Source organism: Pimephales promelas, chromosome 18 (assembly GCF_988280905.1).
Source record: "Pimephales promelas chromosome 18, fPimPro1.hap1.1, whole genome shotgun sequence".
NCBI classification, from domain to species: domain Eukaryota; kingdom Metazoa; phylum Chordata; class Actinopteri; order Cypriniformes; family Leuciscidae; genus Pimephales; species Pimephales promelas.
In genome coordinates, this window is record NC_142786.1 from 22,130,065 (window position 1) to 22,154,419 (window position 24,355).

General features: G+C 36.5%; 1 protein-coding gene and 1 long non-coding RNA gene across 3 annotated transcripts; one reads left to right on the forward strand and one right to left on the reverse strand.

The window, feature by feature from the left end:
* Positions 1–891: 891 nt before the first annotated feature.
* Positions 892–23,848, reverse strand: LOC120485021 (immunoglobulin superfamily DCC subclass member 3). Its single transcript, XM_039680510.2, has 12 exons — positions 23,542–23,848; positions 16,504–16,815; positions 14,649–14,793; positions 14,441–14,571; positions 14,102–14,239; positions 13,408–13,566; positions 5,012–5,177; positions 3,388–3,638; positions 2,961–3,125; positions 2,519–2,707; positions 1,100–1,216; positions 892–1,022 (listed from the first exon to the last, which is right to left on the reverse strand). Exons 1-12 carry the CDS (start codon positions 23,585–23,587, stop codon positions 892–894), a joined length of 1,950 nt encoding a protein of 649 aa, XP_039536444.2. The 5' UTR covers positions 23,588–23,848.
* Positions 923–11,814, forward strand: LOC120485022 (uncharacterized). 2 transcript variants are annotated; one of them, XR_005623836.2, is made up of 3 exons: positions 923–1,008; positions 10,528–10,694; positions 10,803–11,814. It is a non-coding gene; the product is annotated as an uncharacterized LOC120485022 (long non-coding RNA). The 2 variants fall into 2 exon arrangements; XR_005623837.2 differs by lacking the exon at positions 923–1,008 and adding an exon at positions 5,113–5,193.
* Positions 23,849–24,355: the final 507 nt, after the last annotated feature.

Here is a 24,355-nt window from a genome sequence, read left to right on the forward strand (position 1 = left end):
ATGCCATTGCTTTGAGAATGATGTCCTCCATCTTCGCCCTGTGGCACAGACCAGCTGTCCTGAGTCCCTTTCCTACAGAGGAAACTGAGAAAAAATGTGAATGCATTTATTAACGTATTTATATCATATTTATTAAACTACAGAAGTGGCCAAAAGTGATGTCCGGCCAAGTGAAATTGACATCTCGCATCCTTAATTCAAATATTATAAGTAAGTATAATATAAGTATATTGCTAGTTGTGCTTGGAGTCAATAGTTTTATTTGTAATAACACAATGAAACATGCCATATTGTGTGACATTATTAATTATGAACACATCAGGCATGTGATTGGCTAAGGACAAAAAAGCAGGAAAATGTACAGAGTTTTTTTTTTTTTTTTTACAGATCTGCATGATTCACGTAGGTCACATTTTCAGGTCGGAAAATCTGGAATTCCGGATTAATCCGGAAAAATCACATCCCTGACACATGCAAAAACCAAGAACCAATGAAATTTTAATAACTGATTATGTTGTAGTCAATGCATGCCTTTTACTGTGAGCTTTTTGTTTTTCTATGCTTTTTTTGCATAATAAAAAAAACCCTGTAGCTGTAGTTTGCCTTTCCAAAAATAATTTTGTCAGATTAATACCTAAACCAAGTTTAGTGTTTTGGGTTAGGGTTATAAAATATTTTTCTTATATTTGAATGGAAATTGAAATTGACTCTCTCTCTCGCTCTCTTTATAGATATATTTATAGATAGATAGATAGATAGCATTATAGTGGTATGCATTTATTATGCTTATTTTAATATTATTACATTTTATATTTGTGAAGTGAATTAATAGGAAAATATTTGTAAAATTTGTGCATGTAGTTTCATGACATCATCTAACCAAAAGCTCCATTACCTGCGCCGATATCCGAACATGAGGAAGAGCACGCAGAAAATGATGCAGGCCATGCCGATGTGGATGCCAATCACAATACTGCTGACGGAGCTCTCTACACCCCTGCAGTCACAGTGAGTTTCCTCTCCTGAACCACAGAACATGGTCATTATACAGTGCACTTTAAAATAATGAACTCATGTGCCAAAGCAAAAGCTGCTTTACCTGCTCTGGTTTTAGCGCTAGTCCCGTCTTCGGCCAGTGACACCAGTTTCTTTGAACAGTCACTCTCTCCATTGCCATTGTAGGCCACCAGTTTGACTTCATACACAGCACCGGGGTCTATGGGGAAAAAATGTAATCGGTCAGTATCGCACACACTGCAAATCAATCAAAGATACACATGCATTCGTGTCTAGGTCTAACACATATACACTGAGCTGGTTTTGTTGACTTTGCAGTCAGTCACCATAGAGCTATTGATCAGCTGAGTCATGGGGATTGAGGTCTGGTGTGAAACCTGGCTATTATGCTCCTTCTTTCACTTTGGCACCTTTATTTGTACGTGATGTATGATCTTGCTTTCATCATCTCAATTTTCACTCCTTTCTGAGTTTCCTGAAACTCACACTTTTTCACGTAATAGTATTTTTAGAGGAGTGTTTGTTCTCTAGCACTATATATTTCAGAACATTTCAACCATCACTGTACAAACATAATGGCTTCTTCAGAGGTGCTCAAACAGGTCATTTAGCCTGAGTAGAGAAGCGAGAGAGTTTCAGTATAAAACGTCAAAATAAGCAGGGGTAGATGAAATCTGATGGCTTTTTTGTGCTGATTATGTGGGAAAATTCTACAGAAATGCGTAACAAAATAAGAATTGGATTGTACTACAGGACCAATGACAATAAAGCTCTTGACTTGAAAAGTAGACCTATTAATGCCAAACAACCAAAAAATGATCCACATTTGTCAAAAAAATATGAAGGTATATATATATATATATATATATATATATATATATATATATATATATATGTATATATGTATATGAAGAGTTCAGATGCAAAAGCCTCTAAATGCCATTTGAAATTTTCTTCTTTAATGATGATTTTTGTCAAACTTGTATATTTCACTTAAATAACAATTAATAGGTAATTATCATTGCCATTTAAGTGAAATCACTGAACTTAAATATACAAGCTTGATAAAAATTATCATTCTAGAAGAAAATTTCAAATGGCACTTAGAGGCTTTTGCATCTGAACTCTTCATATATAAACATTTTCAGTTATAAAAAAAAACGTATTATAAAGACATGTTTTGTTTTTTGCTAAATTAAATAATTGGATTTTGTTTTTATTGTAAATTATATCTTTTTCTCCCCACTATCAAAGTAATGTTATATAAAACTGAAACCCCTTTTTTGTATTGCACTTTCACAATATAATTGCAAAACAATATTAAGGTTTACTTAAAACATGCTCTTAATATATGACTATATGACTTAGCATATATTTCAAATTCATGAATTCAATTGCATTGTAAAAGAAAACAGCAAACCGTACGGCGTCTGCAAATATATATTGCATCTATTATTGAATCAACATAGTTTACACAAATATAGAAACCGTTATCCCTCACCGAGATGAGAGAAGGTGTGAGCGTTAACATGGTATGGCAACTCAATCGGCCCCAGGATCTCTCCATGAGGAACCCTGCGGTATGACAGACGGAAACCCTCAGTTTTCCCAGGCTTACTGGGAAGCTCCCAAAGGACCTGAACTGCTGTGGTGTTTATTGCTTTGGTGAAAAATGTAGGTGGACTGGGCACTAGATGGGAGACAGAGAAAGAAAAACCATTATAATCAGCTCAGAGCAATAAGGAACACTGTCCAAGTTAATTCTGTTAAGCTGGGTAGGCAAAAAGGAAGCCATGCTCATACATCTGTGACAAAACAGGAAAAGGACATATGTGTGGACAGAGGGAGCTAAAAATGCTGACATGGCTCAGAGAAGAGACAGCTAGGGAGATGGAGGAAGAGTTGAACATGAACCAAACAGCACACAGTGTGTAGCTACATACCGCCCCCTAGTGTTGTGGAAACCACAGTACTGGAGCGTTCACTGGCACCCAGAGGAGAGTAGGCCTTCAGGTAGATGGAGTAGGTGGTCGCAGGTTCAAGGTTTGTGAGGTCATGCTGAAATGTTGTCTTACTCACGGCCTCCTGAAGTTCTTTACTCTCAGGCTCTGAAAACAAACATGTCGTGCATTAGCTATTGGTTGTATGGAGTGGGGGTAAATTAAGCTCAATCTGCTGTGACAATCGTGTTGCATTGTGGTTTATGGATCTGTTTTACTGAACAGTAAATATTGAGTAGACTCAAAATGGAGGAGTCAAGGGTCTGTCCATTTAAGCGTCCTTCGCCAACTTGATAAAGTTGTGTTTAGTGCTTAGGGAAGTTTGCGAATGTGTGTCTGAAGTGGAGCCCAGAACTCCAGAGGCACTTACCGCCATACTTGCGGATGTGCAGCACGTATCCGATGATCCCGTCTGTGATTTCAGCCGGCGGCTGTGTCCAGGAGAGCTGCAGGGTGGTTTTAGACAGAGCCGTGGCTTTCAGGCCCTGAGGGGAATCGGGCAGCTCTTTGGCCAGGGAAACAGCCAGACGAGCGCTGGCCTGGTTAGTGCCGGCAGAGTTTTCAGCGATGCACTGGTATATGGCCTCGTCCTCTGATGTGATGCGAGTCACGGCCAGGGTGCTAAAAACAATTATTTCACAAAAATCGAAACTGTGAAAATGTTGTGACTTTGTTAACATTTACAGATAGGGTGACCACCATCAAACAAACCAAGTGTGGGACAATGTGGGACATGTTACCAACACTAAAACATACCATGAAACTCTTATATAATGTCTATCTAACTTAAAAAGGCAAAAGAACGCTTGCACGTTTTGTTAAAATGATCATTAAAAACCAATAGACTATAATATGTCCTGACTCTCTGTCAGGACATATTATCCGAGGTCCTATACGAGGTCCTGACTCTCTGTGGTCATAAAAAATCCCAGGATATCTTTCGTAAGAGCAGGGGTGTAACCCCGGCATCCTGGCCAAATTTGCCCAGTGGCCTCTGTCCATCATGGCCTCCTAATCATCCCCATATACACCAATTGGCTTCATCACTGTCTCCTCTCCACCAGTAAGCTGGTGTGTGGTGAGCGTTCTGGCGCACTATGGCTGCCGTCGCATCATCCAGGTGGATGCTGCACATTGGTGGTGGTTGAGGAGATCCCCCCCTTCTATGTGAAGCGCTTTGAGTGTCCAGAAAAGCGCTATATAAATGTAACGAATTATTATTATTATTATTAATATGTGACGTGCGTGACAAAGGGTGAAAATGCTAGTAGGGCCAGATATTGCACATTACAGTTTGGATGACAGAATATAAAACAGGTGAACACTGACATCTAGTGGACAGAGGTTGTAATGACACCAGATATTTTCAAGGGTAAATGGACCCTTTTTATATTTCTGGGGTTCTCAGAAGCTGAAGTCGTCATAGTTTGGTAAACTTCTATAGTAGTGAATGGGGGATGACTGCAAATATATATTTTTTTATTCCCATTTGCTCCAATAGCTAAAGAAAACAATCCAAGACTTTTTCAAAAGAGGGAAAAAATATCGAGATATTTAACGTTGGTCAGAAGAGAGAAAGATGTCATGTTTGACATTTGTATTAGAAACACCATCGCAGCAGTCATTTAATGCCAAAGTAATAAAACGTTAAATATAGCATTATAAATTTGTATTACATTTTTTAAACATGAAAATACTAGAAATATTTACTCGATTTGCAATGTTGATTACTGTGGGAACGAGTCATCGCAGTCTGAGGAAAGGCTCCATTAAGCAGCTAAAATATTGTTTTTATATGTTCTTACTAAAAAAGTAGAAAACCGTTAAAGATAAAATAAAATTGGGAAAAAAAATCAAAATATGCACCTAAACATAAAAAAATATGATTTTTTTTGGTGTACTTTGTGTTTATAGGCAGTATATCTTAAGGTTTTATGGCTAATTGTATTTCAGCAGTAATTTTGTGTATTCCCGAGTCTCCTAACTGTGTGTACCTGTTATTGTTGGTGAGTTTGACATTATCACCAGGCATGAGTAGCTTTCCATTCTTCAGCCATATGATATGAGGTTCGGGAACACCCTGAGCCACACACGTGAACACTGCGCTGCCCCCTGCTGCCTTCGACACCGACTGCGGCCACTGCAGGAACTCTGGAGGAGCTGAGACAAGCACAGGGTTAGCATTCAAGTACAACTCAAACAGCGATACCTTCCAATAAAGTTTTATCATTGGTTAAGTACATTACTTAACATAAACTAATAATGAACTGCACTTCTGGATTTGCATCACTTTGTTCATTTCAACATTTACTAATTATTAAAATCAAATGTTGTATTTGTTAACATTAATGCACTGTGAACTAACATGAACGAACAATGAACAACGTATTTTTATTAATTAACGTTAACAAAGATTAACAAAGAATGTATTGCTCATGGTTAGTTTAATACATTAACTGATGTTAATAAATGAGACCTTATTGTTAAGTGTTACCAATAAAGCCATTACTTGAAATAAAATAAATGTTAACTGAAATAACATATTTAAAAACTTAAATTATTCTTATTTTATGTCAGCTAGCTGCCAAGTCTTATTTTTTACTTAGTCTTAACTTGATGTACTAAAATAACTAAAACTAAACTGAAATAAAAATTACTAAAAACTTAAAAAAAAGAAACCTAATAAACATTCAAAAAACACAAGATTGCTAAAACTTTAACAAAAATTTCAATTAAAAGTAAAATACAATAATTAAAACTATAATAGTATCTAATTTATACAAAAAAAAACAAAGACATTTATTTATTTAACCAATTTAATAATGTATTTAGAAACACTTCTTTTCAATACTGTGAATTAGTTAACTTTAGTTAATGCATTAATTAACTAAAGTATTATCATTATTATAAACATTATAATTCAGTATTTATTAATCATTGATAATATCAGTTAATGAAAATACAACTGGTCATTGTTTGTTCATTATTCAGATCCATTAAAACACATACAAATTTTGATTTTAATAAAGTATTGGTAAATGTTGAAATTAACATTAATATGAATTAATGCTGTAGTATTTTTCACTCTTAGTTCATGTTAATGAATACAATCAACGAATGTGAACAAATGAACCTTATTGTAAAGTGTTACAATGTAATTCTATCAAAACCAAAACAATGATATGAATAGCTTTAAAATGAGTCTGTTTTGATTTAAAATAAAAATGACAGTATGATACAGAGAAAGCTCATTTCAGATGAGAACCAGAGATACATTTCTTTAACATCTATACATTAATATTTACCATGTTATGGCCCTTATAAATGCACTCAATTCAAAAATCAAAACTTGAACTTAAACTCTATTTTGTGCTTTCTATCAGCCGCTCGTCTGGCTCAGCCGGCGTCACAGTTCATCGTTCTGCTTGACACCTCTTCAGTGTCCGCACAATGGCCATGCATATATGTAGAGCTCTCCAGACCCCAGGACTATGCATCTCATTGATCTACTGACACCCACCACAACCAGACACCCCCAGACCAAACCCCTTCTCCCTGGGAAGAGGGTCCGAAGTGCTCTGTGGAGGTGTGGGGGGTCATAGGTCAAAGGGAACCCTATTTCAATAGAGAGCCATTAATCAGGCACCGATTTTTAAAACAGTGAAGCTCCCCCTTCAAAAGAGGTCAACATTTCTAAAACCGTTGGACAAAAATATAGATTTGGCAGATCAATATGAGCCGCACAGAAGATGTTTAATTTGGTTTCACGGCTGATTGTTGTTTTTCATCATTGTGCCCTGAATAATATCTAAAATAGAATTAAAAATGAAAAGATTTCTTTTAAAATCTACTTCAGAATCAACTGATAAGGAAAGTAAGTTCGCTTAAACTCTTATAAATAAATAAATCAAGAGCAAAAGCATTTTGAAAAGATATAGGCACCTCTAAAATAAGAATGAAATATGCATAGATGAATTACTTTTTTATATAACTCTCTATTTTATTTATTTATTTATCATTATTATTAGTAGTTTTTTTCATTTGATGTTTAAATGATAGTATATATATATATATATATATATATATATATATATATATATATAGACTCATTTTAAAGCTTGGTTTTGATAGAATTACATTGTAAAACTTTTATATATATAATAGTCTTTTTTGTGCCTGTCAATATATATATATATATATATATATATATATATATATATATATATATATATATATTGTATATATGCCGGTGAAAAGTTTTAGATCAGTAAGATTTTTTATGTTTTTAAATGAAGTTTCTTCTGCTCACCAAGGCTGCTTTATTTGATGAGAAAACAAAATGACAAACAGAAATATTGTGAAATATTATGACAATTTAAAAATGACTGTTTTCTATTTTAATATATTTTAAAATGTAATTTGAAAGCTGAATTTTCAACATCATTACTGTTGCTGATTACACATCAGTTTTCAGTGTCACGTGATCCTTCAGAAATCATTCTAATATGCTGATTGTATGCTCAAAAAACATAAATTATTATTTTCAATGTTGAAAACAGTCGTGTACCATTTTTTCCCCAAAATTCTATGAGGAATAGAAAGTTCAAAAGAACAGCATTTATTTAAAATATAATCTTTTCTAACATTATAAATGTCTTTACTGTAACTTTTGATCAATTTAACTCATCCTTGATGAATAAAAGTATTTTCTAATTTCTTTCCCCCCAAAATAAACAATAAATTCTTACTGACCCCAAACTTTTGAATGCCCAATACCCGATATCTTTATTTTATATTTTTTTAAAAGGCACAAAAAATATACTTAAATGCATAAAAACTGAGGTTAGAATACCACAACAATACATCAAGCACCACTATAAAAAGATAAAATTCATCATATGGGTCTGTAGGTCTGAAAAATGCAGCCTTTATAAACACTTCATTGGGTTCTGCTTAGACATTAGGGTCAAAGTGAGCAGTGGGAGGGGCTGGAGGGTGTGTTTAATGAAACTATAGCAGGGCACAATATAGGACAGAGGTCACTTCAGACCTCCAGATGCAATCTGAATGAACAGCGGTGTGTGTGTGTGTGTGTGGAGGGGGTGTCATTCATCAGCCACGTCATTGTGGTTCTCCTTTCTCCCAAGAAGCACTTCACACTTGAACCCGAGTAGAAATGTTGATGAATAGACATCCTTGAATGGAAATGTTTTAAACTGAGGACAGACTAAATAAAGGCCTTGAGAGGGATCCGACACATGCTGCATCTGTCTGGCATCTGATATACACAACTCGCCAACATTTTAGATTAAAGATTAATTAAAAAAATCATTACTTTAATGTCTTTTAAAATGTGATTTGTTCCTCTGATCAAAGCTGAATTTTCAGCATCATTACCCCAGTCTTCAGTGTCACATGATCCTTCAGAAATCATTATAATATGCTGATTTGATGCTGATCAATTACTGGTGCTCAAGTAAGAATAGTTCTTATTATTATCAATGTTGAAAACAGTTTTTGATGCTTAATATTATTATGGAAACCTTGATACTTCTGATCAATTTAATGCATCCTTGCTGAATAAAAGTATAAATGTCTTTAAAAAAAAATCATATTTACCATAAACTTTTGAATTGCAGTGTATCACAGTTTCCACAAAAATATTAAGCAGCAAAAACGTTTTTCATAATAATAAGAAATATAATTTTATTCAGAAAACTGTTTATATTTAAAATTGTAATAATATTACTCAATATCACTGTTTTTACTGCATTTCTTATCATGTAGCCTTAAGAATAAAATACTTCTTTCACAGATTTTTTTTTTAAATGTAAAAAGTCACTTCCAAACTTTGACTATAATTATTACTATTGTTACTTTGAGCAGTTGAGATGTATTATTAGCCCTGATTTCCAAAAATGATACTTTGCACCATGTTATTATAAACATGTTTAGCTGTGGTAGCCTATGTATAAGCATGAAACTTATTCTTTTAGCAAAAGGTTTTCACATTTTAACACGTGTAGTCAAAAGGATTTACCAAAACTGATTTGCTCTTGTACTATTTCCGTCACGCTATATAAATGATATGGCATCTTAAAAAGACGAATTAGTGTTATAGTCTGACTGAAATCAAACTTCTTAATTACATGTAAACGAACATTAAAAGTCAGCTATAAACAGAGCTCAAGCACACATAAAACACATGCACATGTCGATCTGTGACTGATTCAGATGGATTTATAATTCCATGACATGCAATTTCCCTTGCCTGCAAAGAGGAAGCAATCAGAGTACAGCAGCTTCAGCTTTTTGGGGTCTGTTTTCTCCTCAACTAAGCAGCTGCGTCTTGACAACCAGGGTCAACTGACAGCATCAGCGTCCAATCCATCTCATGTATTGATCAGTTATTCTTTTAGCAGGTTCTCAGATCCTGACCTTGAATCTGATCAGGTGGCTATTCCTCCTCACTCATTTCATTCTGTTGTGTGACTTGTGCAATCAATTATTATTGTTGAAAAAAAAAAACATGGCTGCCTTTGATGTGTAATACTTTCATACGCATAACCAATTTAATGAACTAATTCTTGAGAGCAATCACTGGATTTCAAGCCACATGTAATGACTTAAATCAAAGAGCTCCATGTCAATATGAATGGTATTTTTTGCACTTGCTATGATGTGTATGGCATACATTTTCAGGTTAACTTTAACCTATAAAACCCTTGAGCTGAACCAGTCAAAACCCTTTCATTTTGTCGTATTAAAGGGATAGTTCACTTTGAAATATTTTTTTAGCTTACCTCAAGGGCATCCAAGATGTAGGTATCTTTGTTTCCGCAGTAGTTTCAATTTTGATATTTTTAGGTCAAACCGTTCATGTCTATCAGTCATATAATGCAGGTCTATATGGTCACCTCCTCAAAGAGCATGCACAGAGAAGTCAAAATTAAACATGATTTAGTGACTCGTAAATGTAAGTACAGATTGATGGCCTTAGACACGAAACGAGTGGTTTGTAAGAGAAAAAAAACAGTATTTATATCGTTTTTACCTCTTGTAACTACAGCCACAAAGCGCCCGCACCTTCAGATCATTTGAACGTGGCTGTGATTACAAGAGGTAAAAAACGATATAAAAACTGTTCGCTTTCTCACACAAACCGCTCCTTTCATGTCTTAGGCCATCAATTTGTACTTACATTTACATTAATTTTGGACTATCTGTGCATGTTCTTTGAGGTGGTGACCATAGACCTGCATTATATGACTGACAGACACAAATGATCTGACCTAAAAATATCAAAATTTAAATTACTGCGGAAACAAAGACACATACATCTTGGATGCCCTTGAGGTAAGCTAAAACATACCAAAAATTAATTTCAAAGTGAACTATCCCTTTAAAAACAACCCAGGGTGAACACAATGGAAGGGGTTCTCTTGACAGAAAGATGTTATACTGTCATAGTCTCTCTCTTGAACTTCGTCACTCGCTGCCTGACGACCAGCTGGGACGAGAACAACTGCCCTCGTAATGCTATGGAAACAGTGGGGGAGGATCAAGAAGTACCATCACCCATCCTCATTGTAGGACTGCTTCATCACCTGTCTGTCAGAGGAGACTCCGCCCCCTCCGCTGGATCTCTACTAAGAGCTTCCTAGGCCAATGTCAAAGGTGAGAAATGAGAGGGCAGAGGTGAGAGGGGATACCTCGCCCCTCCCAAAACATACACACACACTGCTCTTTGCCTGTCTATCTACCCTTTTGTTCTCTATTGTCCAGATCCTGGCTCAGCATCTGTCCCAACCTTCACGGGTGTGTGAAAGTGCAGACCTCACTTCCACAATGAGCTGAGAGTCTGGAGGACAACAACTGAACTTGACTAGGAGACTTTTACCTTTGTGACAGGTAGACAGACATACAGAAGTTAACAGGACTAAAATATCCATAATCCCCTTTCTGCTTCTTCTACTGAATTTCTATACTTGCTCATCAAGTAAAATATCAATTCATAATACATAAACTAAATAAATACAATGTTACAATTCGTTGTTCATTGTTAATGGTAAGACATTGAACCTTATTGTAAAGCATTTTTGAGCAATTCCTTGGCATGGAATTTCATTTCTCTTTCTCGTTAATCTAAATTTTAATTTGCATCACTGATCTGACTTCACGAGGCTTTTGGAAAGGTTTTTTGGAAAGGTTTCATCTAACTGAAGCTTTACCTATAGCATAAGTTAGTCAGATGACGCGGGTAGGTTTAGGTCTGGGGTAGCCTAGGGTTAGGATTAGATAGCGTCATCTAACTCCAGGGTACCCTAAAATGTCGGATGATGACGTATGGTCAAAAGCGTCAGTTAGATGACTTCTTGGGCTGAGAAGGGGCTGGAAATAACCTAACCTAATCTCTTTGTTCCCGTTTTACACAAAAAAGTGGATCAATAAATGAATCAATACAGTCAAGATTACCTCCCCCAAATGGCTTCACTGCCAATTCTGTTGTAAAAGACTGATAGGGGTGACTATTGATTGATCAGGCTTAAGATGGACATTTGGGTCACAGATAGAGAAAGTGCACCTGGGTGCAATTCCAACAACAATTTAACAAATGAACAGATGCATAAGGACAAGAGTACAAGAGGATAATCTACATTATCTCAAGAGCACATATTCAGAGCTTTGATTATGATTTTCTGTCTGTCTGTCTGTGTAAGATGTTAAAATACATGATTATACTTATGTTCAGATGTATAAGAAGCAAAGATGTTCACAGCTACTGACTGTGTGGTATTAAATGTGACTTTTGTACTTCACTCTCTCATGGATGATTTACCCATTTGTTCTCATGTTGTCGATTCCTAAAGACCCCCAGTGTGCAGCTACTTTGAAGATAGCCAATAAGAGGAGCATATATATATACCTCAGGGATATATGATCAGGTTGAATGTACGGACAGTAGCAGGGTGATGGATGAGCTTTGTCATTGGGGTGTTGAAGGGGGATATCTCCTAACAGCTGACTTCATTACACAAGCTATTCCTCTCAAGCCCAGCTGGACAGCACCAGCAGGCCTCAATTACCATAATGGTAGTCAGAGAATCCCACACCATCAGACCCAGAGTGAGTGAGAAAAAATAACAAAAAGGGCAGAGAGAAGGGAGGGCCTGATTATTGACTTCTCCTGCTGTGCTGACCAGTCAGCTTACAAGGGTCATGTTCAAAACCAATTCTGCTTGACGCCTGGTCAACATAGCACCCGACAAATACTTCAAACTTTCATTATACACACACAAAAGATAATATGCTTGATATGTTGTGCTCAGTCAAGTGTGCAAGTAATACAATTACTGTAATAGTGGTGCTTTGTGAACTTGAGTCACAACAAATCAGGATTAAGCAGTGTGGGGTCAGCTATTACTTTCCCTATGAGTTTGGACCATTTATGAAATACTGAAGCTAAAACATACTTCTGTGATTAATCTGTGATAAATTATTATCAAGGACGCATTAAATTGATCAAACGTGACAACAAAAGATTTCAAATCAACTTTCTATTCATCACAGTTTCCACATAAATATAAAGCAGCACAACTATTTTCAACACTGATAAAAAAATAAGAAATGTTTCACCAAATCAGCATATCACAATGATTTCTGAAGGATCATGCGACACTGACGACTTTGTAATCAAGCGGATATTAAAATAGAAAACAGTTATTTTAAATTATAAGGTAATACTTTTTTTCCATGGTCCACTGTAAAAAAATATTGTTGGTTTAACTTAAAAAAGTAAGTAACCTGGTTGCCTTAAAATTTTAAGTTGATTGAACTGTAAAAAGTGAGTTAATACAATGAAGGAGATTAATTTAATCATCAGAAACTCAAAATAATAAGTTATATGAACTAAATAAATTATTTAAGTTGATTTGACAAAAGAAAAAAATGTTGTGATAACAAATCTTGAAAATATTTTTTTACAGTGTACCAACTATAAGTTACTGCAACTACATGTCGACTAGCAGTCATCAAAGTATTAGTAGACTGCCTGATTTTTATTTTGATTCTCCTCAAAAGACATTCTACTGACTAGAAGAAACTTTGCAACTACATGTTCTCCTAACCCAAACCCTAACAGTCTACTAATACTCTAATGAGGGTTAGTTGACATGTAGTTTCAGAGTTACTTATAGTTAGCAGAATAGACTTTCAAAAACATTTAAAAAATTGTACCAACCCTGAACTTTTAAACAGTAGGCACTGTAAATGATCTTTAATCTGACATAAAAATGCCAAAATGAAGAGGAATAATAAAAAGGCTTTTAAGCTTGAGTGGAAGACGGGTCATTTTAGTCACAAATGATGAATATCTTTGGATTTCTGTTACCTTGCACGACCAGCCTGCCCAGAGCGGTACGCCTCATCCTGGTGCCGGGCCGGTTGGCAGCACACACATATACTCCAGAGTGCTGAAGGGAGACATCTGAGATCATCAGGTTCCCCGTGCCCAGCACCTGTATGCCCTCCACTCCGATCGATCGGCCATCTGATGGAAATGGATTATGAGAAGGAAATGAATTATGAGGAGAACAGAACTAGAAAATAACTAAGGGTGCGTTCACACTTGTAGTTAATTTCTCTTGGCTCTTTTGGTCTGGACCAAAGAAGAAGAAGATACATTTAGGTTCAGGTAGCATTCACACTGTCTGAACCTAAATCCACAAAACAAAAACGTAGATTTTGCGACTTATTGAACATCCAAAACAATGCTGTGCTGGACTAAATGAACTGAACTGTAATGGACAGCATCGGGACTATGACGAGAAGAACCAGGTATTCTTGAGCATTCTGTCCTTTTTAGGGTTGCATCTTGTGACATCGCGTCCTGTTTTGGGTTTGTTACATGTCTTTGGTTCATGTTGTGTTCATATTTCAGTCGAACCGCACCAGAGTTCGATTGGAAGAGGACAGAGTTTGGACTAACAGAGGAATCGCACCAAGGTTCGTTGTAATCGAACCAAACCTGCCAAGTGTGAACACACCCAGTTGTCCTTGGACAGTTTAAGTATGAGGATTCCTACCAAGTCTACTCCAAGATACAATCGGGCGAGGGTTTCCGGTGGCGATACACTCCAGGATGGCGGTCTGATGGACGGTAATGGTGAGGTTCTGTGGGCCGGACAGGATGAATGGTTCCTTATAGGTGCGAGGGACACCTCCTGAGCGTAGAAGAACAAATAAAGAGATGATTTTATTAGGATGACATTTGACATCCTGATATTTGAGGTAATCAATGTTCTGGTTGTGTCCTTCAAATAACCACATGTGTTCAATACAAACATAATTTAGGCCCTATTTACTGGATGAACAGTATGTACATGCAATCTGGGGTGTTGGTCAGATCAAGGTTGACTACTGACCGGTTACGTTCAGATATGCTTCATGGCTGTAGCGGGTGTTGGCGATATTGGTGGCGACACAGCGGTAGATGCCAGCATCTGATTTCTTAACTCCTGTAATCTGCAGAATACCCATTGGGAGAAGTGTGTACCTGTGGAGAAAGAGTAACACGAATTAGCAATTGTCAGGAACAAAATAAAGAAAGACTGTTTGCTAGGACCATGTTACCTGTCATCAGATGTTCCAAGTACAACACGGTCCTTCTCCCAAGTGATGCTGGCCTCAGGAATGCCATTGACCTGACACTGGAAACGTGCAACACCTCCCTCGTCTACTGACATGGAGTCTGGGTGAGTATGGAATTTAGGGAGAGCTGTGGGACGAAGAGAATTGAGTGAGTTATAAGCCATATAATAAATATGAATTATAATTAATATCAGTTGAGTGAGATATGTTCTTTTGTGTATTCTTTTGAATGTTCCATTCATCGAAGAATCTTGATAAACATGTATCATAATTTACACAAAAATATTAAAGGAGTAGTTCACTTTTCAAAAAACTTTTGCTGATAATTTACTCACCCCCATGTCATCCAAGATGTCCATCTCTTTCTTTCTTCAGTCGAAAAGAAATGAAGGTTTTTGATGAAAACACTCCATATAATGGACTTCAGTGGGTACCAAATGGTTCAAGGTTCAAAAGAAAGTTTCAGTGCAAACTGTTCAAAGGGCTTTAAACGATTCCAGACTATGAATAGGGGTCATATCAAGTGAAACGATCGCTCATTTAAAAAAAAAAAAAGTTTTAAAATGAACAAATCTTTTTCCGAGTCAATTCGTTCGTTTCGTTCGTTGAATATGGAGAAAAACCCTGGAATGTTTTCATCAAAAACCTTAATTTCTTTTCGACTGAAGAAAGAAAGACATGGACATCTTGGATGACATGGGGGTGAGTAAATTATCAGCAAAAGTTTTTTTTCAGAAGTGAACTACTCCTTTAAGCAGCACAACATATATAACACTGAAGAAGACTGGAGTAATACTGCTACAATTCAGCTTTGCATGACAGGAATAAATTACAATTTTTAAATATGTAAGGTAAAATGAAAATTGGAATAATACTTCACAATATTTGTTTTTACTGTATTTTTGATCAAATAGATGTACAAGAGGCTTCCTTAAAACATTTACAGAAATACGTTTAATCATAAATATAATTGTATACTTACATAATTGTATTATATTAAGCATACATGTAATAAAACTGTGAGGTTTCAGGGTATATTCTCTTCATGATTTTGCGTGTCAAGTAAATGTATCCTGTTTTGAAGATATTTGTATTTAACATTTGATTATTTTCTAGATATTTCATTAAAAAAAAAACAAGATAAACCAATTTATTTAAAAGATTATTTTGTGGTATAACAAGTATTCTGGTAGCATTTTAGCATACAGCCCCGTTTCACATTTACATACTACAGTATATATTTATTGTAGCAATTACAATAACTTGGTAGCCTAATAAGTAGTCCAGAACCTACCCATAAACCTCATCCTAACCCATGTAGTTATCTTATATTACAAAGTACTTGGTAAGTACACTGTAAGCACATTGCAAGCACATACTGTAAAAAATTATTCTTACTTTCACATATGTGAAGTTACCATGATAACTTGATATTGGCATCTAAAATGTTGATTTTCATTGAGGACGTAAGGATGAGGGGCCAAGAGCATTGTGGTCTAAATAGCCTGGTCGTTCATATAATCAATGGATAGGGGCGTTAGAAGAAGGGCCTCCCAATGAGAGTCCATTGCCATGGTAACGTAGTACCTTCTAGGGAAGCATGTAGTGACAACTATAATTCTACAGGATTATCACCCACCCTACTGCTTTTATAGGACCAAAGGGAGAGCCAAAGGAAAAATGGGAAAGGATTGAGTAAAAGCAGAGACCAGGAGTAAGTGGACATTGGTGCTGCCACTATGCCACTGTATTTTTCACATAAGCAAATAAAAGCATACGATTTCATATCATAGTGAATTATTTCATTAGCTGCCCATGTCTCTCCTCAGTCACTCACATGCGAGCTGCACACGGGCCTTGCGGCTGACCAGCATGCCGTAGTGGTTCTGTGCAGCGCAGTAATACTCTCCAGCATCGCTCGTATCTCCGTCCCGTCTCTTCTGGAAGCTGCGGATCAGGAGCGTGCCGTTGGATAGGATCTTCGCCCGGCTGCCAACTCCCGGAAGCAGGGGCGCTCCGTTCCTATGCCACGTCACCGTGATGGGACCCTCGCCTTCCACCCTGCAGTCCAGCATCAACGGTCTGTCCCGCACCGCGATCACATCGCTGGGCTGCGTAAGGAAAGCCAGCTCAGATCCATTACACAAACCTGAAAGTGAGAGAAGGATATAAGATAGGTCAGAACACAAATGAAACAAACCCTAAACGCTAAAGATTGCATGTCAAATAAATGGTCAGAAATCAGATTATAATGATAGTATTAAACGATTATATGTAGAATAGTGACAGGTTTAAAATGCACTTCAGCAAAATTATCAATCTGACTGCACTGACACTAATGAATAAGAACTAAACTGAGCTGGAGAAAGACATTGTCTTCTGTAAAGCTGCTTTATAGTTGAATCGAAGCTGTTTCATAATTGATGCAACAGAACTGAACTGATCTGAGCTGAGTATTGACACTACCTTCTGTAGATGAACTGAGTTAAACATTGCAAAATTCACATTGTTATTGAAATAAATGTAATCAACACTGACCTGAATAATGACAATATTGTTTTTTAAAGCTGCTTTGGAGCTTAAATAGTATTCATACATTTGCAACATTAATCCTGTTGGTTTTGAAACAATATTTATAAAGCACTTGACTTCTATAGACATTAAAGTTAGCATATTTTTTTATGATATGCATGTTTTTGTGTTTGTTGCATATGTCTGTTCTCTTTGTCACCTCAAGCTCCGAAACTTTCCAAAAAAAATCTGCATCTGTGTCTCAGGACTGACGTCATTGTGAGCTTTACCATCTAAGCATATCTGCCTATTTACTCAGTATCATCAAACCAAACCTGGTCATCACAATAGAGACAAACGCAATGTAGCCAGTGAAGCATGGAGAGCTGCGACAAAGCCAGAGTAGAAGGGATGGAGAATTAGGGTGAGTTATGGGGTCAAGTTAGAGGAATCTCTTTTGAATAAACCCACCCTGATGACAATAGGCCTGTGACGACACCCAAAAAAACAACTCTCGGTAACCACCAGGAGCCTTCTGCACCTCTCTCAGTCTGGACCATCTGCCCCCCACTTATACAACCCCCCACCATCCCAAACAGCCCAGCGGTCACATTTTCCTTTCAGTCTGGTTCCAGGGTGACTTTCCCATGCCACTGGCTCACCCCAGTCCTCTCTCATTGTCAACGCGCTACTTGGCCATTCCACACATCTTCTGTGCTTTTTATATGGAGAACTCCAGACCTAAAGCAACCTTTCATGTGACCTCTGGAGATGGCCGGTGTCTCCAGCAGCTGTTATGTTAAAGAGCACAAGTCTGCTCTTGAACTTGCATTAGATGAGATGTGAAGTACCTTCCTTCAGCATCTGTTAGATGGATATTATAACCTACCCCCCATTCAATTTGCACTGAAATATACAAATTTCTGACCACTGGGTTCCTCGAACGCCACCTGCACTTGATCATGACAGCCATACCATGAATGTGAAAAGAGTCTTAGTCATAGGGATAGATCAGCCAATAATATATATTTTTTTTAAGTCTCAGTGTGTTTTTGGACCCCATTGGTTTTCATTGTATGGACAAAAACAGTTCCTTAAAATATGTGTGTGGAGATGAAATAAAGTCATACAGGCTTGGAATATAACAAATCACGACATAATTTTCATTTTTTTGGGTGAACTATCCCTTTTAAGTGCATCTAGCTGCTTATTATTTGACATATGTAGGTCATTTAGAGCTGTAAAATTTGTAAGATGTGTTATGCTTATAGGGATGAAAAAATATATCTGTTCTACATCGACAATATTTGAGAATTGAGCAATTCTTTTACAAATATAGATATTTGTGTGCTAATACTGGATATTTAATTGCACATTTTTACCTTTAAATAACCTTTACCATCACCTAATGCTTACTTAGTAAATCTTTAAAAACACTAATAATGTAATAACAATGTAGCTTTATCTTTTTTTCATAATGTACATTATAATGCTGTGGTGACTAAATTCACTTTTAGCTTTTAAAATGACTAATTTTAGATTTAGGTTTTAGAATTTTTTAGTACAGAATGAAAATAATGGTCGTTTTGGTCCAGAACTATTAAGAGTGTTTTTTTTTTGTGTGTTGTTCTCTCAAATAAGGCTGCCTAGAGTGCGAACTTTAGAAAACCACTGCTGCAAAATCTGACATTAACAATGACAACATGACCATATAAGCTCAAGCATTAGGAGCCATACCTTGGACAATATCAAAACTGGAGTCTATAAATATATAGAGCTATAAACTAGTCTTCCACTGAAGGGAATATCTGGGATGCTTCTTTTGCTCCCAGTTAACTCACACACTGAGCAGATGTAGGTGGGACGAGTCTGTCTCTTCCTCTTTCAGTTTTATGAGGGCTAGCTAACATCTGACCCTTCCATGGCATTCTGCACCCGAAGTGTTAATGAAATTCAGAGGTCCCAAGGGAAAGGGGGGTTATGTCACACAAGCTGGATTCTGAGATATAAAGTATAATACATGGGCCTAAGCAATAAAGGTATTGGTGTACAATTATAATGTATTTTTTTGCTATAGATACATCCAATTTAAAAAAGGAAATGTGATAGCAGGCATATAAATGGACTTGATCTTAAATACTAACCATCTTAGAGAACAATAAAATGTATTAATATACCACTTTTGTAAGAATGAGGTTTCATGTTTCTGCTCACCTCATACTGGAATGCATCTTTTCATTAGAGAAGTTTGTCATTATAGCACACTATTCTAAGATCTACGACCTGCAGGAGACCCGGACAGAAGTGTGATTAAGAGCTCAAGTTTGGGGATAATTCAGATAATTCAGATGAGAGGTGGATTTTTGGGGGGATTGCAGATGATGAGCTGAGCAGCAGGAGATCCCCACCCATCCCCACCCCTTGAGCTGTGACCTCAGTCCCTAAAGGGTCATGAGAGAGTTGGTGAAGGGTGGATGAACAACGTGGGGCCTAAGGCACACAGCCTGTGTCCAGTCACACACACAGTCCCAGCCCCCAATTGTCCAATTGGGGCCATTGTCCCCAGACTAAGGTTGGACCTGAACTTCACAAACTATTGTTGGAGGCCAGACATTATTCTAATGTCCTTCGTTTCTAATCAGAGACTCTGAAAGGTCAATGAGGCAAAGATATGTAACACTCTCACCATACCTTTATATAATATAATATAATATAATATAATATAATATAATATAATATAATATAATATAATATAATATAATATAATATAATATAATATAATATAATAGTGTGTACACTGCAAATAAATATTGATGGTTTAACTTAAAAAAGTAAGTAACCTGGTTGCCTTAAAATTATAAGTTCATTGAACTGGAAAAAGTGAGTTAATACAATGAAGGAGAATGATTTAATCATCAGAAACTCAAAATTATATGTTATCTGAACTAAATAAATTCTTTAAGTTGATTTGACAAAAGAAAAAATGTTGTGATAACTACACTGTAAAAAAATATTGTTGGTTTAACTTAAAAAAGTAAATAACCTGGGTTGCCTTAAAATTTTAAGTTGATTGAACTGGAAAAAGTGAGTTAATACAATAAAGGAGATTAATTTAATCATCAGAAACTCAAAATAATAAGTTATCTCAACTAAATAAATTATTATAAAGTTGATTTGACAAAAGAAAATATGTTGTAATAACAAATCTTGAAAATATTTTTTACAGTGTATGAATGAAAATGTACTGTATTAAAACTAGGGCTGCATTTACTTGATGAAAAATACAGTAATATTGTCAAATATTACTACAATTTAACATAACTATTTTCTATTTTAATATATTTTAAAATGTAATCTATTCCGGGGATGGTAAACCTGTATTTTTAGCAGCAGCCAAACTGGTACTTTTCCCCCACAATTATATGATAAATAGAAGCTTTTACTTTCTTGTAACATTGCAAAGGTCTTTATTTTCATGCAATTAAGTTTTTTTAAGTCTTCCAGAATCTAAACTTTTGAGTACATTTACATAAAACTCCACATGTCTGTTTTATAGCTAATCTGAGGAGAAAAAAAAGATATTTGAGGAAAAAAAAGTCCAAGCCAAGGATTTAGAGCTGATACCTACAGAGCAATACGTCTCAAGGAAAATATTCTAATTTTTAATGCTCATTATCATTTCTATAGCCTATGAGTCTCTGCTTTGCGCAGAAAGGATTTTAGCATTACTAAAACTGGCCTGCCACTTTGAAAAAGTGATATATGCCTTTGAAAGAAATGCTTAATGCATATGAACATTCACAAATTCTTCTCGCTCTCTTTTCCTCCCATTATATCCATGGCAGCAGCAGGAGATCTAACGTAAACAATAGCTGAATAACTTGGGGGAGGAATTGTAAAGAAGCTGGGTGGAAAGGGGGGATCACGCTGCTCAGGGTGGGCTTCTTTGACTCCATAATAGGAGTTAAATTCTCCCTGACTACAACAGCCACACGCTGTCTGCACAAACACTCCTTTGTGTAGGTCATTTGAGACAAAGTTGTCTTTTGTTTAAACACTGATTGCCATTAGGTGGCATATGCCAAGTTCAAAGTCATGCTAACACATTTACATTTCCACTTAAGAGGAAACAATCCCCTCAAGTTGAACTCGACCCTCCTTATTAAACAATTAGCTCTACGAGTATCTGACTCCAGAATGTTTTAAGATGATATTTTTCGTACAATGGTCCTCAACCAAATATATGCCTTTCTATTAATTAGATCATGTCTGTAGGTCAACAGCTTTTATGAAAAGTCTTTCTCAGACATGAAACCTTTGGGTAAAATCAATAAGCAATACGCTCCAATTGCAGGGGGAGGACACCCCATCACCATGGCCTCAGGTCTTTAATTATTGGGATAAGGACCAGAAGGGGGTCTAGGGCTTCCATTAAGCCAATTTATTAATGGAGCAACCAAGGGTTAAAATGTCCCTTTGCTGCAACATGTGAGTTTTAATGCCACTGTTAGTTCCTCTTTGGCTTGATGAACCCTGATGATTTTCTTTAACTGAACCACCGAAACTAGTTTTAAGGCCTCTGTAAATGTGCCACTTTGTATTACAGGTTATTATGGCAGCTTCATTATCATGAGTAAAGTGGATATTGCTTCAATTAGAGTAATGTACAGACTGAATTGGCTCTAACATGAAGGTATCTGTGGTGATCCACTGGAGATGGAAACTCCTAACTTTGTGAAGATCAGGTCCAGACCATGATTTGCTTTAGCAGTGATAGAGACATCGGCCCCCCACTGCAGTCTGTGCCCTGTATGTGGATTAGCTGGATGGGTGTCTTGTCAGAATTAGCTGTCTCCTATGTTTATAGGGAGTCTGTGGCAGGATTATTCAGGCATAAACCTCCAACAGCTTTAAAGCGATTTTAAATGTATCGCTGCTTCCCAGTAAGGCTGGAGCAGTGTTATGGAGATCAGGGTGTTGGGGTCAAAGGGGGTGGGGAGAGGTGGCCACTTTTGTCTCCTTGGCTCTCTTTTCGCTCCACCCGCTTTGGACCGCTCCGCTGTCCAGAAGAGGGACCCCAAAGGTTAATCAGACCCAAGGTCACCGCAGCTCCTCTGTCTGTGGTCATCTGTTCCCCCCCCCCTCCCCTCCTCCATGAGACTCCCAATCTCCTTCTGTTCAACTTTCCGACTATGTTTATTTATTATTCCACAGGAGATTTATTCTAAAGAACACATGATCTAACCTCATGGTAATAGCATCAGGTCTGAAAATAAACAGTTTTGATTCTAAGTCAAGTCATTTAGTCTCTTATAATATTCAAGTTGAACAGATTTTTTGTTTCTTATAAAAACCTGAATAATTGAGAAGAAAAAAAGGTTTGATGCAGGATGTATATTGCTCTACCCTGATAACTTATATTTGTATATTACATATTTAATATATATATTTTTTCTTAACTTAAGAAAGATTCACTTAAATAATACATTAATAAGATAATCAGATCATACGAATTAACCTTTTTGCATTATGATAAAAAAAAATCTTTTTATATTCCTTCAACACCATATTAAAAAAGGTTTTTAACATTATAGCAAAATCTTTGTCACCATTTGACTTGTCATTTCTACTTTATGTCATGGGTTTGAATTTAACCAGCAAAATAACCTTTTGTTACAGCGACTGGTCATAAAATTAACTCTTAGTTCAATAAACTATTGGATTCTGATGTTTAGTGTATGGCTTTTAACACATTAAACAAAATAATAACTATTTGCATAATCATACCCTATTCATTAGCCTACCATTACAATTTTAATATGTTCAAAATACACTGAAATGTAAAAGGTTCATAAGTTCCCTATAAGGTGAGAAACACTCTGTAAATACTACAGCATAGAGCTGGAAGATAGTGGATAGTAACAGCTGAAATGACTTTTATGAACTTTTAAAAAGATGCTTTGTGCACCAAAGCTTGTCCTGCATCAAAATAACGAAAATCTACAACAAGAGTGTTTAAAGTAGCTAAAGGCAAAACAAAGCAAGTAAAATATGTATAAATAGTAAAAATGTAATATTTGAATTAGCTTCATAATTCATTAATTTTAAGGATTATTGAGGACATATATCCAAATAAGAGAAATCAGACAGTTTGCAGTTTGTAAGCGTAGTCTCGTCAGAAAAAAAAGTTATTATTTTGATAGCCTACAGAACTCAAAACATGATAGGTCAATGTTTTTTTTTTTTTTTAAGAAACCACATGGAAAGGAAATTGCACACACATAGGTGAATATTTATCAAAATGACTAAAAAGCATAGGCTACCATACCTTAGCCATGTAAAAAATAAACAAGTTTATACTCACAAGAACCAACAAACGTCAGGTAGATCAGTAAAATCCGTGGCTTCATTTTCCCGTGTAACGTAAATCCTTTCAACAACAACAAAAATGGAAACAGGTAGGCGACTTCTTTGGGGTTAAAAATAGTTTAAAAAGTGTAAGAAGAAAATATATATATCTGCTAAATGTCTTTGTCTTCGGATAAAAATCCTAAACGGAGTCAACCTAGCATAACATCATCGTTACTTTATCGCACATTGAGGGCGCTCCAGCTGGGCGCTTCTGGTCACGTCCACGGACACTGCGAGAATATCCCGCGAGCAGCTTCAGCTCAGCGGTGAGCTCGAGCTCATTCATATTCATCAGATACTTGAAGCTGCTGACACGCGCGCGGTCACTACACGGACGTTGACACGCACGCGCGCGCTCGCCGTCAGTGACAGGTGGTTCAGTGAAGATGAACCAATCATTAGCAGCTGTCTTTGGAGAGGTGCGTTATGACTGATCTATATCTGCACAAAAACAACAACACGAAAAACATAACTTTTAGCCCTACTCGTAATCAATCAATCTATCTATCTATCTATCTATCTATCTATCTATCTATCTGTCTGTCTGTCTGTCTGTCTGTCTGTCTGTCTGTCCGTCCGTCCGTCCGTCCGTCCGTCCGTCCGTCCGTCCGTCCGTCCGTCCGTCCGTCCGTCCGTCCATCCATCCATCCATCCATCCATCCATCCATCCATCCATCCATCCATCCATCCATCCATCCATCCATCCATCCATCCATCCATCCATCCATCTATCTATCTATCTATCTATCTATCTATCTATCTATCTA

Bases quoted from the DNA above. Each gene is read 5' to 3' on its own strand.
- LOC120485021 (XM_039680510.2), bottom strand. From the start codon at position 23,587: ATGAAGCCACGGATTTTACTGATCTACCTGACGTTTGTTGGTTCTT. The intron at 3,639-5,011 runs GTACACACAGTT...AATTGTTTTTAG, and splicing joins AAACTCACCAACAATAACAG to CACCCTGGCCGTGACTCGCA. The intron at 1,217-2,518 runs GTGAGGGATAAC...TTTTCCCCATAG, and splicing joins TCACACCTTCTCTCATCTCG to ACCCCGGTGCTGTGTATGAA.